Source organism: Cryptomeria japonica, chromosome 10 (assembly GCF_030272615.1).
Source record: "Cryptomeria japonica chromosome 10, Sugi_1.0, whole genome shotgun sequence".
Taxonomy (NCBI): Eukaryota; Viridiplantae; Streptophyta; class Pinopsida; order Cupressales; family Cupressaceae; genus Cryptomeria; species Cryptomeria japonica.
Genome location: NC_081414.1, coordinates 409,372,447 through 409,384,631, shown reverse-complemented (window position 1 = coordinate 409,384,631; position 12,185 = coordinate 409,372,447). Strand labels below are relative to the sequence as shown.

At 36.4% G+C, this 12,185-nt stretch overlaps 1 protein-coding gene across 4 annotated transcripts in view; it reads right to left on the bottom strand.

Annotated features, from left to right (window-relative positions):
• The window catches only part of LOC131038474 (calmodulin-binding transcription activator 4), a 209,216-nt gene extending 197,596 nt beyond the window's left edge, over positions 1-11,620 (bottom strand). For 2 of the 4 annotated variants that reach the window (XM_057970910.2, XM_057970912.2), the window contains exon 1: positions 11,273-11,618. In XM_057970910.2, the coding sequence (XP_057826893.2) occupies positions 11,273-11,291 (19 nt within the window). In that variant the 5' untranslated portion in view covers positions 11,292-11,618. Of the gene's footprint in view, positions 1-11,105; positions 11,131-11,272 lie in introns of those variants that run through there. The other 2 variants (XM_057970913.2, XM_057970911.2) reach the window with 2 other exon arrangements.
• Positions 11,621-12,185: the final 565 nt, after the last annotated feature.

The window sequence follows — 12,185 nt, the reverse complement described above, 5'->3', positions numbered from 1 at the left end:
ACTTTTTTCCCCGAATTTTGGGAGCTTAATAAGGCGGTCTTACCATATCCAAATCCCGCTTTGTGCAAAAACATATCAATCCTAAGTTGGCCTAAACATGATTTTAATTATGAAAATCCCAATATAAGGCATCTCTTCTCAATTCATTTTCATTATCTAATCTTATGCTAACATTATCATCAATTCAAGAGCAATTCTTCTTCCTCAAGAGCAGATTTGATTCAAGGAGCAACAAAACTACATCAAAGCATCTTCATATTATGTTTCCATTATGATTTCATGATAGATTTTATGTGATTATCGTGTTATTGCATTGACACATGGAGAACTTATCCTAAGAACATTGCATCACCTATTGAAGAAATAATCATCTACATTCAAGCATTTCAACCTTGCCCTCAAAAGGCAAGCTTTTCCAATTCAATTCAAGTTCAATTTCTATTTCAATTAGGGTTAATTCCAAACCCGAGGTTTCACCTAAGGCGAACCCCTATCCACAACCCCCTTTCTTTCCTCATGTGCAACTACAGGTACTCGATTGAGCCAGGAAGACCATAACAACATCAAGACGCAGAAACAAAGCATCCAACCAAATTTCAGCAGAAAGTGCCTGGACCAGGGCGCTTTAGGGCACCATGGTCTGGACTAGGGCATTTTGGAGCGCCATAGTCCTCCTAGAACAAGTTTAAATTTGACAGGTGTCTCCCAGACTGCATCAGAATTCAGATTTTCAGACCAAGGCATTGGGTGCCCTGGTCTACGCGCCCTGGTCCTATCAGTTCAATTCCAGATTCCAATTACAAGTGCATAATCAAATTCTCCTTCCATTTTTGTACTTGTTGTGAAGTTTCTATTCCATTACCAATTAGCATAACCAATCCAATTTGCTAGTTCATGCATGTACCTTCTTACTTTAAATTTGGCATTAAATTTACATCTTTTCAATTACATTTTCAACTCAAACAAAAGGGGAATAGGACTACAATCAGCATTCAACCCTCTTCTTAATAGAATTGAGGTTGGATCTATTGAGTTCATCCTCCTTTTAATGTGATGTATGTGAAAGTTAGGTTATTTCCTAGTTTACAAAGCATAACTTGTGAAACCCTAATTTTCCATCTATTACACCTTCAAAGCTCGTTCTTGGATTCTCCCACCTTGTTGGATTGAGGAATTAATTCCTTTGGTTGCGAAATATCCTGGTGAAAGGGTTGCTTATGCAACCCATATGGTACATTCTTGGGATAGCATCTGTTTTTAGATGTGGTGTCTTCTAATTTTAAAGCCCAAATAGCATCTTGTAGAGATGATGGTTCAAAAGCTCAAACCAATCCCCTAAGTGATTTAGGAAGCCCTTCAATAAATAAAACTTAAGTCTTTTCTTGCTAGTATATGGCACCATAACAAAGATTCTTTGAAACACTACTACATATTCTTCTACTATACCTTGCTGCCTTAGTTGTGTCAACAATTTGATGATGCCCTTATGTAACTTGCCCAAGATGCCACCCCATGTGTTGTTCCCACTAAGTGAAGAATGGCAAATTTAACAGCTTCATCTTCTATCATGGGGCTAAGAGAAACATAGGTATCTAGTTTTTGGACCCATGCTCGTGCAATGACCTTTCCTAAACCATCAAAAGTGGGGAGAGTCAGCTTACTTGATCTTTGTTGCAAACCTTTGTTCGGTTGTCTTTTTCATTCTCTTGAGATATTTCTTGATCTTGCATTATAAAATTGTATAGATGGAAGTTTTCTTCTAAGATCTAGATCAATTCTTGAGTATGTGTCTATACACTCATCAAAGTCATTTATTGCCATGTTTGGCTCTTCCACTTCTCGTGACTCCTCATCTCTAGGTAAGAATGTGGGCTATGTTATTCAAAGTGGTGATACAAATGCAGTTCTATTGTTATTTTTAGAATGATTTGAATTACCATCTCCTCCATTGGTTTGTGTAGGCCTAAGAGAGCTGGTTGTATTATTCATATTTTGAAGTGTTTGAAGGAGCAATTGTGTTTTTTGTTCTTGTCATTGCATATAAGCGTTTAATTCATTCTCTTGTTCTACCTCACCATCACCTATTTTATTCTTTCCTCTACCTTTAGTTTGGTTGCCAGTTTCTTGTAATGTTGGCTCTAGTTTTTACATTTCTCTCTCCAAGGCCTGTTGATCTCTTTGGCTCAATGGCATACACTAATTTTTTAGATGCACAAGTTGGCAGGACTGCTGCTCTGACACCAATTGTAATGTCCCTTTCTATACTTTCCTTATTTTTGCTTTAAATAAATATCCCACACACACAATAGGGCTTGCAAATACTATTTTATCCTTGTAATATAACTTAGATATAAATTTCAAATTTTAAATTTATAATATTATTTGAAAATATAAAACTTAATTTTGAATATCTGCTGTAATTTGCAGCTATTTCTTGTATACTAATGTTTTGAAATACTTCTACTAAAGTTAGGGGTTTTCATCCACTAACTTGATGAAGAAATTAAGGGTTTTCGTCCTTGAATTTCTGATCTGAGGTTTCGCCCTCAAGATTGCTGATTCCTTAAATCATACTCCATGTAGGAAACATAAATATGTGTTATCTCCCTTCCTTCTCTTTGATTTATATTCTTATATACCTCTTTTTTTCAATGGTCATAACCATTCAGGCACCTCTTGACTTTTAGTCAATTAATTATTATTTATTCTTTGTTTAGAGAAATTGCAGCTATACAAGTATTGCTGCATTATAATATCTAATTGTGGGTCACTTGCCTTCTTAACTGCTGCCTAGTATTTGTAATGATTTAGTTAATATTATAAAACTTGTTAAAGTTGCTGGTCATTTTATTTAATAAAAAATGTTTAGGGGGGGCATGACAGCAACTAACTAAACAAATGTTGATGTGCTCACATTGGGAAACTACAATTTTGTCACAATGGATGGAACAGGTATGTGAAAGGAACGGTCATAATTTTGGGCATTCCAATTCTTGCAAGGAAGCTTCTAGTCCACAGTTAAGACTTCCAAAATACTACTTTCGTGGATGTACACTGACTAGGTTCAGAGGTCAAAGATTTTATTAGTAAGAAATTGAACAAAGGACAGCTCAATATTTGTAAAAGAAGAAGCTTCATAACAAGCATAGAGAAATAGAATTGTTGTAATCCCTCTCTAAATTGTCTTCCATCTAATATGTTCAAGTAGACACACTATTTTTGATCTATAAACACTAGGTTTATAACCCTACTGAGCACCAATAAATGCATTCCTAATATCAAATCTTTGCTTTGAAAACAATCTAAGCACTACATGTTAATTTTAGATCAAATCAATAATCAGAAATAACACAATGAACACACAGAACACAAGTGTACCCTGGGAAAACCTCCCTCTTGGAGGTGAAAAACCCAGCAATTAATCTCAGTTTATATTAGGCAATAATCAATATGTGACTTTACAAGTTTGTTTCAACACTTGAAGCAATATGAACATCAGCATATACACAGCAGTATGATGAACTTATCTGCAATATACTTGACTGAAGATGATTTGCTGCTGCCGATCATAGGACCATTCGCTAATCAAGGAGTCAATTCGCTGACCATGAATGATAATCACTGCTCCAGAATTAGTTTGATGTTCTTGGAGATGAATTCACTGCCATAGGGATATGCTCGCTGATCTTTATGATGCAATTTGCTGTCCTTGTAGTTATATTCGCTGACTGGATAATTTCGCTGTTGATCAAGGATGTAATTCAATGTCTTCCATTGTGTGTAATGATGAATGAATGAACCTTGTATATATATGTGATCTTAGCCACCTAATTTATCCTAGGTCGGCTCACAGAGATAATCAATTAATAATAATACGATGACCTAAACTTGGCGCCCAATATAGCGTCAGCCCCATTGCATTTACAAGTTACAATGTTCAATATAGGGTTAGCCCTATCCACAAGTTACATTGCCCATTATGGGGTCAAACCAAATTACAAGTTATATTTAATTTTGCACATTTAATGTGACTAAGGTCGATAGGCCAATTAGACACCCACAAGTTACATTATGGGTCACGCCCAATTTTCATATTTGCAAGTTACATACACATATCAACATCCTTAATGGTTACAAATTACAAAATGCGTTTGGGTCCAGCCCAATACAAGTAATACTTATATTTGATCCGAACTAGCTATTATTTCAACACTCCCTCTTAGCTAGGGAGGATTCTAGCCAAATAACAAATCCTCATGGACCTTTCCATAATATCCATCTTGCATTGCCCACAAGGGATGGATCCAAAAACTTTATTATGCACACCTGCAAGAAATGAATACACATAAATATATAAATACACATCATGAACTTCTTTCATGATATCCATCTTGCATTGCCCGCAGAGGATGGATCCACCTTGCATTGCCCGCAAAGGGTGAGATGAGGTCTTACACCTCAAAACTTCTCTATTGAGAAGAATAACTTGCCACCTTGCTTTACGCTGAGGGTGGTTCCACCTTGCATTGCCCGATGAGGGTGGAGGAGGTCTTTCACCTCAACCTTCTCCCAGAGAAGGATCTAATGTCACCTTGCATTGCCCGCAGAGGGTGACTCCACCTTGCATTGCCCACGGAGGGTGGAGGAGGTCTTTCACCTCAACCTTCTCCCAGAGAAGGATCCAATGTCACCTTGCATTGCCCGCAGAGGGTGGAAAATGCAACTTAATGCATCACTAGGACTGAGACTCCCTCTCAGCCAAGGTTGTGTTCTCCACAATTTCCAAGTCTCTTTCTGAAGCACACAAACTTCACTCGAACACAAAGCTTGATGAGAACAACTGCAATCTGCTCATCGGTGTTGACATACTCAACTAAATGGCACCTTTCTGTACCATATCATGAACATAGTGATAATGAGTTTTCAAATGTTTTGCCCTGTCATGAAACACAGGATTAACAAACATCTCAATACAATTTTGATTGTTCCAATTAATGACAGAGGGTTCCCAAGGTTGCCCAAACAACCTAGCAAGAAGCTTTGTGAAGCCACACTGCTTCACAATGTACTCAGCTTCAGCAATGCTCAATGCAACTTGGGACTGATTCCTGCTGACCCAAGAGATTAGAGCAGAACTCAAGTTGAAGCAAATTCCTGAAGTGTTCTAACACTTCTTGCACAATCAGAATCTGAGTAGCCTTCTAGGGTGATGACAATGTTGATTGGATACTTCAGCCCGTAGCCAACTATTTCTCGCAAATATCTCAGGATATCATTGGTTGCAACAAGACGAACATGCTTAGGTTTGTTCATGAACTGCCTGAAGGGCACTCACTGCATAACAAATATTATGTCTAGTGTTAACTAGATGCATTGAGGATCCAATCAACTACCTGTACTCCGATGGATCTGCAAAATCAGAGTTAGCTGCAGATAAACTCAATTTCTATAGGAGTAGACATAGGTTTACAATCCATCGTATCAATGGCATATTTTTCTTGACTAAAGATAAGATCTTTGCCATACTTATAGTCCTAGACAGTAATGCATTAGGCCTAGATCCTTCATTCCAAATTCAGTGGCTAATTCTTTCTTACATCTAGTGATGAGACTATCTCCAACAGTTAGAAATAAATCATCCACATATATATAAGAAACAGAATTAGCAGTTCACCATTGAATATTTTTAAAGTAAAGGTTAGAATCAGCATCATTCTTGCAAGATCCTAAACTAGTCAAATACTTGTCAATCTTCTCATACCAAGCTCAAGAAACTTGCTTGAGGTCATAAAGAGCTTTTCTTTAATCTGCACACATGAGATTCTCTATTTTGATTCTCATAACCTTCTAGTTATTCAATATAGACAACATTAAGAAAACAGTCTTTATATCCAACTTTCAGCCTGCAGCATTAGCTATAATGGTTCTAATATTAGTATATCTAGCAGCAAGAGCAAATGTTTCCTTCTAACTATGAGCTACACATCTAGCTTCATATTTTCTCAAAAACTTCCATATGGAACTCCCTCTTGATTCTTAATGTAAAATTGTGGTAACCAAGTCTCATGAAGATTGCATAATATAAGAATCAATCAAGGAAGGCAACCAACATAAGTTACCATAAATCAAAGATGAGAAATGTCAATCTTTTCCTTACTTCACTTTTACGAAATGGACCCATAGCACAATCATTATGATCATGGCATACCTTCTCAAGTGAAGAAACCAAGCTCCCTCTTAAGCTTGAAGGCATGGTAATTCAAGAATATCTTGAAGAGAAGCATCAACATGATTAAATATCTCTTTATTGACTAGACTTCCATCATTGACAACATATGCCAAGATTGCTCAAAAGGATATTGCCAGTCTATGATCAACTTCAATCATAGGTTTAAGCTACACAACATTCTTTAAATGTAAAATTGTTTTCCATAGTTGAATAACAGAGACTTAGTTGTGCCTGATCACATCAGAAAACTAAGGCAAGTGTATGACTTCAGAAAACTTTGACAATCACAAAATAAGCCAAATTTTCTTTCCAGCCACTGCGTAAAATCAGATATGAGTATCAACCACTCAAAAAGATACACATTGTAGTTGAGCACAAGCATATGATCAAAAGACAACTTCAATAAGTTAGATACCTCATTCATCTTAGGTTTCATCATCAAAAGAATAATTACTTCAAAAATGTAATAGGTAGTATGCTCAAATTGAAGAGATAATATCACAATGAATATTATGTGAGGATAGTGAAAGCCATGACAGAAAATGCATTAGAACTAAAGGCAATCCTCTACACAAGAAGAGCAGAGCAAGATTATAAAAAGTGTATAACAAAGAACATGAGAGCCTTTTATGAAGAGCTTAAGGGAACCAAGTGTTACACAGTCCCAGCCCTACATGCCAACCTTATTATAGAACAGAGACTACAGTCTGTATGATGTTAGGAGACACACCAGCAAGACTATTAAGCATTTCAAGATTTAGATAGAATATGATGCATCTGAACTAAGCAGCGAGTATCATCAGAAGAAGATAGAAAGGTCATCATTGGACATAGATACTAAATAGGATGACTAAGACATCTTACCTTTACATGCCTACCACACCAATGATTAGAGGACACTATGTTTTCAACTAAGGTTTCGTGTTTCTGAATATCCTATAATTTTATTCAGCTTTCAATCTTCCTATTTGTGCTTGTTGTTATATCCATCATAATACTCCTAGTTTTATATCTGAATACGCAAGCTAAAATCTTAAATGCCAAGGATGTATTTAAATCAATGCATCAATTCGGATCATTACATATTCATAGCAAACCACATCAAATAGGTTGAGAGATAAACATACTCAAAATAGCGAGTAGGGCATAACCAAATACTAACTTCAATAATTCAAACTGGATTAGAACAAATTCTTAACACAAGAACAAAGCTCGAACTAGGGTGATTGTTACAAACCCTAGGAAGATAGTTATCCAACCCTTAAAAGAATAAAAGGAATACTGAGATCTGAAAAACAAGTGCACAAACCGACATATGAAAGCACCCTCAGATGAAGTAATTAACAAGCAAGAGAACCTTGTGCACTAGATAAGACACCAATAACAATAAGGCAATCAGATGCAAATCTCCAAACCAAGTGGACCCTACAATTGAGAATAGAGGAATGAGAACACCTAAAATCTTATTCTTGCTATCGTCCCATCCATGCCTTCAATTTGTCAAGCAAACATTGTTGTTGAACTTTCTGATTCACCGTAGACTTCTTCAGCCCTAATCTGCACAAGAAGAAGTACAGGTTCTTCCTTCAAGGTGTTAGGCCTTATAGAAGGAACTTGGCTCTGATACCATGTTAATTTTAGATCAGATTGATAGCAATAATCGAAAATAACACAATGAACACACAAAACACAAGAGTACCCTGGGAAAACCTCCCTCTTGGAGGTGAAAAACCCAGCAATTAATCTCAGTTTATATTAGGCAATAATCAATATGTGACTTTACAAGTTTACTTCAACACTTGAAACAATATGAACATCAACATATACACAGCAGTATGATGAACTTATCTGCAATATACTTGACTGAAGATGATTTGTTGTTGCTGATCATAGGACCATTCGCTGATAAGGATTCAATTCGCTGACCATGAATGATAATCACTGCTCTAGAATTAGTTCGCTGTTCTTGGAGATGAATTCGCTGCCATAGGGATATGCTCGCTGATCTTTATGATGCAATTTGCTGTCCTTGTAGTTATATTCGCTGACTGGATAATTTCGTTGCTGATCAAGGATGTAATTCGATGTCTTCCATTGTGTATAATGATGAATGAATGAACCTTGTATATATATGTGATCTTAACCACCTAATTCATCCTAGGTCGGCTCACAAGGATAATCAATTAATAATAATATGATGACCTAAACTTGGCGCCCAATATAGGGGCCACTTCAACCCTTGTTTGAAAGAATGGGGAAAGGATAGAAATGTGTCAACCAGATAACAACCACCTCCTCGTTGTTGGCATTCCAATTTATGTGCCCATTTTTCAATGCTCCTACCTACCTTTCCAATGAGCAACAAGTATACTAATATGCTATCAGCTATGTCCCAGACATGAACTAATAAACAAAATAAATAGGAATTCCTTGCCTCAAAAAATCAACCAGATAAGACTAGTTGAGGCTCATTCTTTCCAAGAGATAACAAGGAGAAGTTTCCCTCCAATTGAGGCTCTTAAGATTATCCTGATTGAGGGGGACCAATTTGAAGCCCACAAGAACAATGCACTAAACCTTGGTAGGAAATGTCAAGAAAGGATAGGAATGTGTCATCTGGTTGGCAATTACCTCTCACTAGTGTTGTTCTCCTTGATGGGCCTATTCTGCAAAGTTCTAGCCCACCTTTCCAAATAGCAAGAAGTACTCTCATATTTTATAGACTATCCCAATTGTATGACGTACTGCACAAAAAGACTAAGAATCCCTTGCCTCATATCAACTAGATGAAGCTAATTGGGGCTCATATTAGCTTAGCGATGTCAAAGAGGAGTTGCCCTTAATTGAGACTCTTGTGCTTGTCCAACATGAGAAAAGCCAATTTGAAGCACATGAACAAAATCGAAGCCACTCTAAACCACGGTAGAAAGGGCATAAAAAGGATGGCATGTATCATCTAGTTGACAATTCCCTCCTCACTAGTGCCAGTCTCCTTGTTGAGCCCAATCTGCAAAGCTCGTGTCAACATTTCAAAACAGCAACAAATACCCTAACATGTCATGTATTCAACAAGATAGCAAAGAATCCCTTGCCTCAACAAATCAACCAGACCCGTTGGAACTAATCCTAGCTGAACTCAGCCTTTTGGACTTAGTTTATTTACGTTATTTTCACACAAAATTTTGGTTGTTTGTGGTGCTCAAGTGTTTTTGCACTATGCTGCAGTTTTCCGACTATTTCTAAGCCTGGTGGGGCTGTGTGGATGTGATATTTTTCTTTGCCACATCTAATTTTGAATCAATGCTACATATTTTGTACTTTATTGCTTGAATTAATGAAAAGATTTCACAAAAAAAGAAAAATTATATATCTCTCTCTAATATGAAGCCTATTAAGTCATAAAGAACTTCCAACACATCTAGATAGATCTTTGCTGACATGTTGTTTAAGAATTCTCAGTCTAAATGTGGCAATATAAGACAGAAAAGATAGCATTTCCAGCACATCTAGATAGTTCATTGTTGACAAATTGTTTGTGAATTCTCCGTTTAAATGTGACAATGTAAGACAGAAAAGAGAGCATTTTCCATGTTGCTATCTTTAGTTTATTAATAGAATATTTTCGTTGGTGTCAAAAAAAAAAGAAAACTTTTTCTCTATGAAGTATGAACACATGCTTTTAGAGTTTGTAAAGCATGCCATGAGAATCCACAATTTTGCATGCGCATAAGGAAGCTAGGTACCAGCTGGGTAAATAGAATATATGTGCCAAAAGAAACTGCAATATAAGCCTCAGCTAGCGTGCAAGAGAAAATCAACTGCTAGCTCCATGGAAGCATCCGCTGGAGAGGATTTCATTTCAGGGGAGCCTCGTTGATTGTATGTAAGTTATTCCAACTGAGATTATTTTAAATCCCAGTTCTGTGGCAGTGCGCTTGGCCTAATCCAGCCAGCGTATATCCTCACCCTTTAAAGTCTTTTTAACCATGGTAATGAAAAAGTGTCAGCATCATCTTTTGGGAGCTAATTCTTTATTTTTCCTCTGCCGTTCATATGAGGATATATCAAAAAACCACGGGATTCAGCATACTTGCAAACTAATGCAATCTCCTGAACCCAAAACAGATATATGTAAAAACTTGAATATATCAAGTCGGAAAACGCTTGGACTCTCAAATGGAATATCCATCAACAAAAAATGCATTTTGTCAATTGGATAAAAGAAACGCAAATATAATACTCTAAAATGTAAGTTTGTCACCGTAGTTCTCCACAGAAGCCCCAAGAATGTATGTTGTCGTGTACTGTAGAAGAGTAGAACAAACCCTATACAGAGATAAGATCCATTACAACCAGTTTTGCTTACTTTAAAATGCTGAAAAATTGGCGAATCACATGTCCTTTGGCAGAAATTCACTGTTCAATTCAGTTTGGCCTGCTAAGGTTTCGTAACTTCATATTTCTGAAGGCTCGCACATCATTTGTGGGTCAAGAGGAGCAGCATCGAATCAGTTCTGTTCTTTGTTTAGTCAAGCATTCAGTTCTAAATTTGAAGTTTGGGATCCTTGGTAAACAGTAAGGCTTCTTGGGTTCACTGTTTACAGTAAAAATACAGAGCATATATAATGCTCTACACATGAAATTCAATCGCTCTCACATATTGAACCCTTCAAATAGTAACATAAGGAATAATATCCATGATTCCTTCTTCCCCAGGCGAGTAAAGGAAGGCACTTTGTGGATTACAGGACATGTCATCTTTCTGATCCTTCCTTGCACTCAAGTACGACATATTCTACCCATAGTGGCAATTAATCCTAGAACAACAGCATGTAAAGTCCTTGTTCATTTTGGATCAGTGGATGTTCAAGCTGACCTGGAATCATTGCTCAAGGAAACCCAAGATGAAGAGAATAATCCGATCCAAGCAGTTGAATAAAGGAAAATTGACGGAATTACACAGTTGGAATCTTCTCTGTTCAATTAAAGCACTTAAAGTGTAGAAAAGCTCCGGCTAAAAGTGAGAAAGGGTAAAGAACATACCTTCTTTAGGTGGGAACATTGTGCTGTGCGCAGATTTGCTTCCCCCTTCGCTGAGGAGAAAGAAATTCACATCCGTCCGTGATTCGAATTGTGAAGTGTAAAAGACAAAAGACTGTGATAGGAACGTAGAACGTAGAGCAGAAGTTTTTTTAGTGTCCACGAGCCTAAATACAGCTTGAAAGAGAAAATTTTATGTCGTATCGAATAAGTTGCGAAGAAAGTGGCTTGTTCCCCTTAATTTTCTTCTCATTTGCACCAATCCAAAACACCGAACCGTCCCTATGCAAAAGTATCAACGTGAATTTGTCCGTTTTTGCGAGCTGTCAGACAGTGTTACATTCATCAGACCGCACTAAATAGCTTAGCGCGTTATTTGTGATTATAGATTGTAAGGTAACATGCTTCGTGGAAGGAGACCCCTCACAATTCTGAAATGGTCGTACGCCTCCTTTTAGAATATCAAGATATTTTAACGTTCATTAGGCCAAAGATAATTTGTCAAATCTGGTTTTATTACTGTTTAACAGAGGTTTAATGTTTAATTTTTAGACTCTATAAATTCATCTTTATCATCAAAGATTATGTTTTTAAAGAGATTTGTTTTGGAACATTTCATCTCAAGTTTGAAGTTGACTGGAGATATTTTCAATATTTTGTTTGACAAATATTTTTTAAAGGTTGTTTTTAATCTTCTAGTCTATTTTTATCTTTGAAAGAGTGCATACAAAATTCTTCCTTTCCCATTTACCTTATTTTTAAGTAATTCAATATTGTGGTACTTAATATTTACTATTTAATAAAAATGTATTGATTATAATTTAATTTAGATAATTAATGATAATTCTAGACATTTAAAAATGAGTAATGCATTTCTATTATTATTCTTCTAGTCTTTATTAATTAAATAATTTTA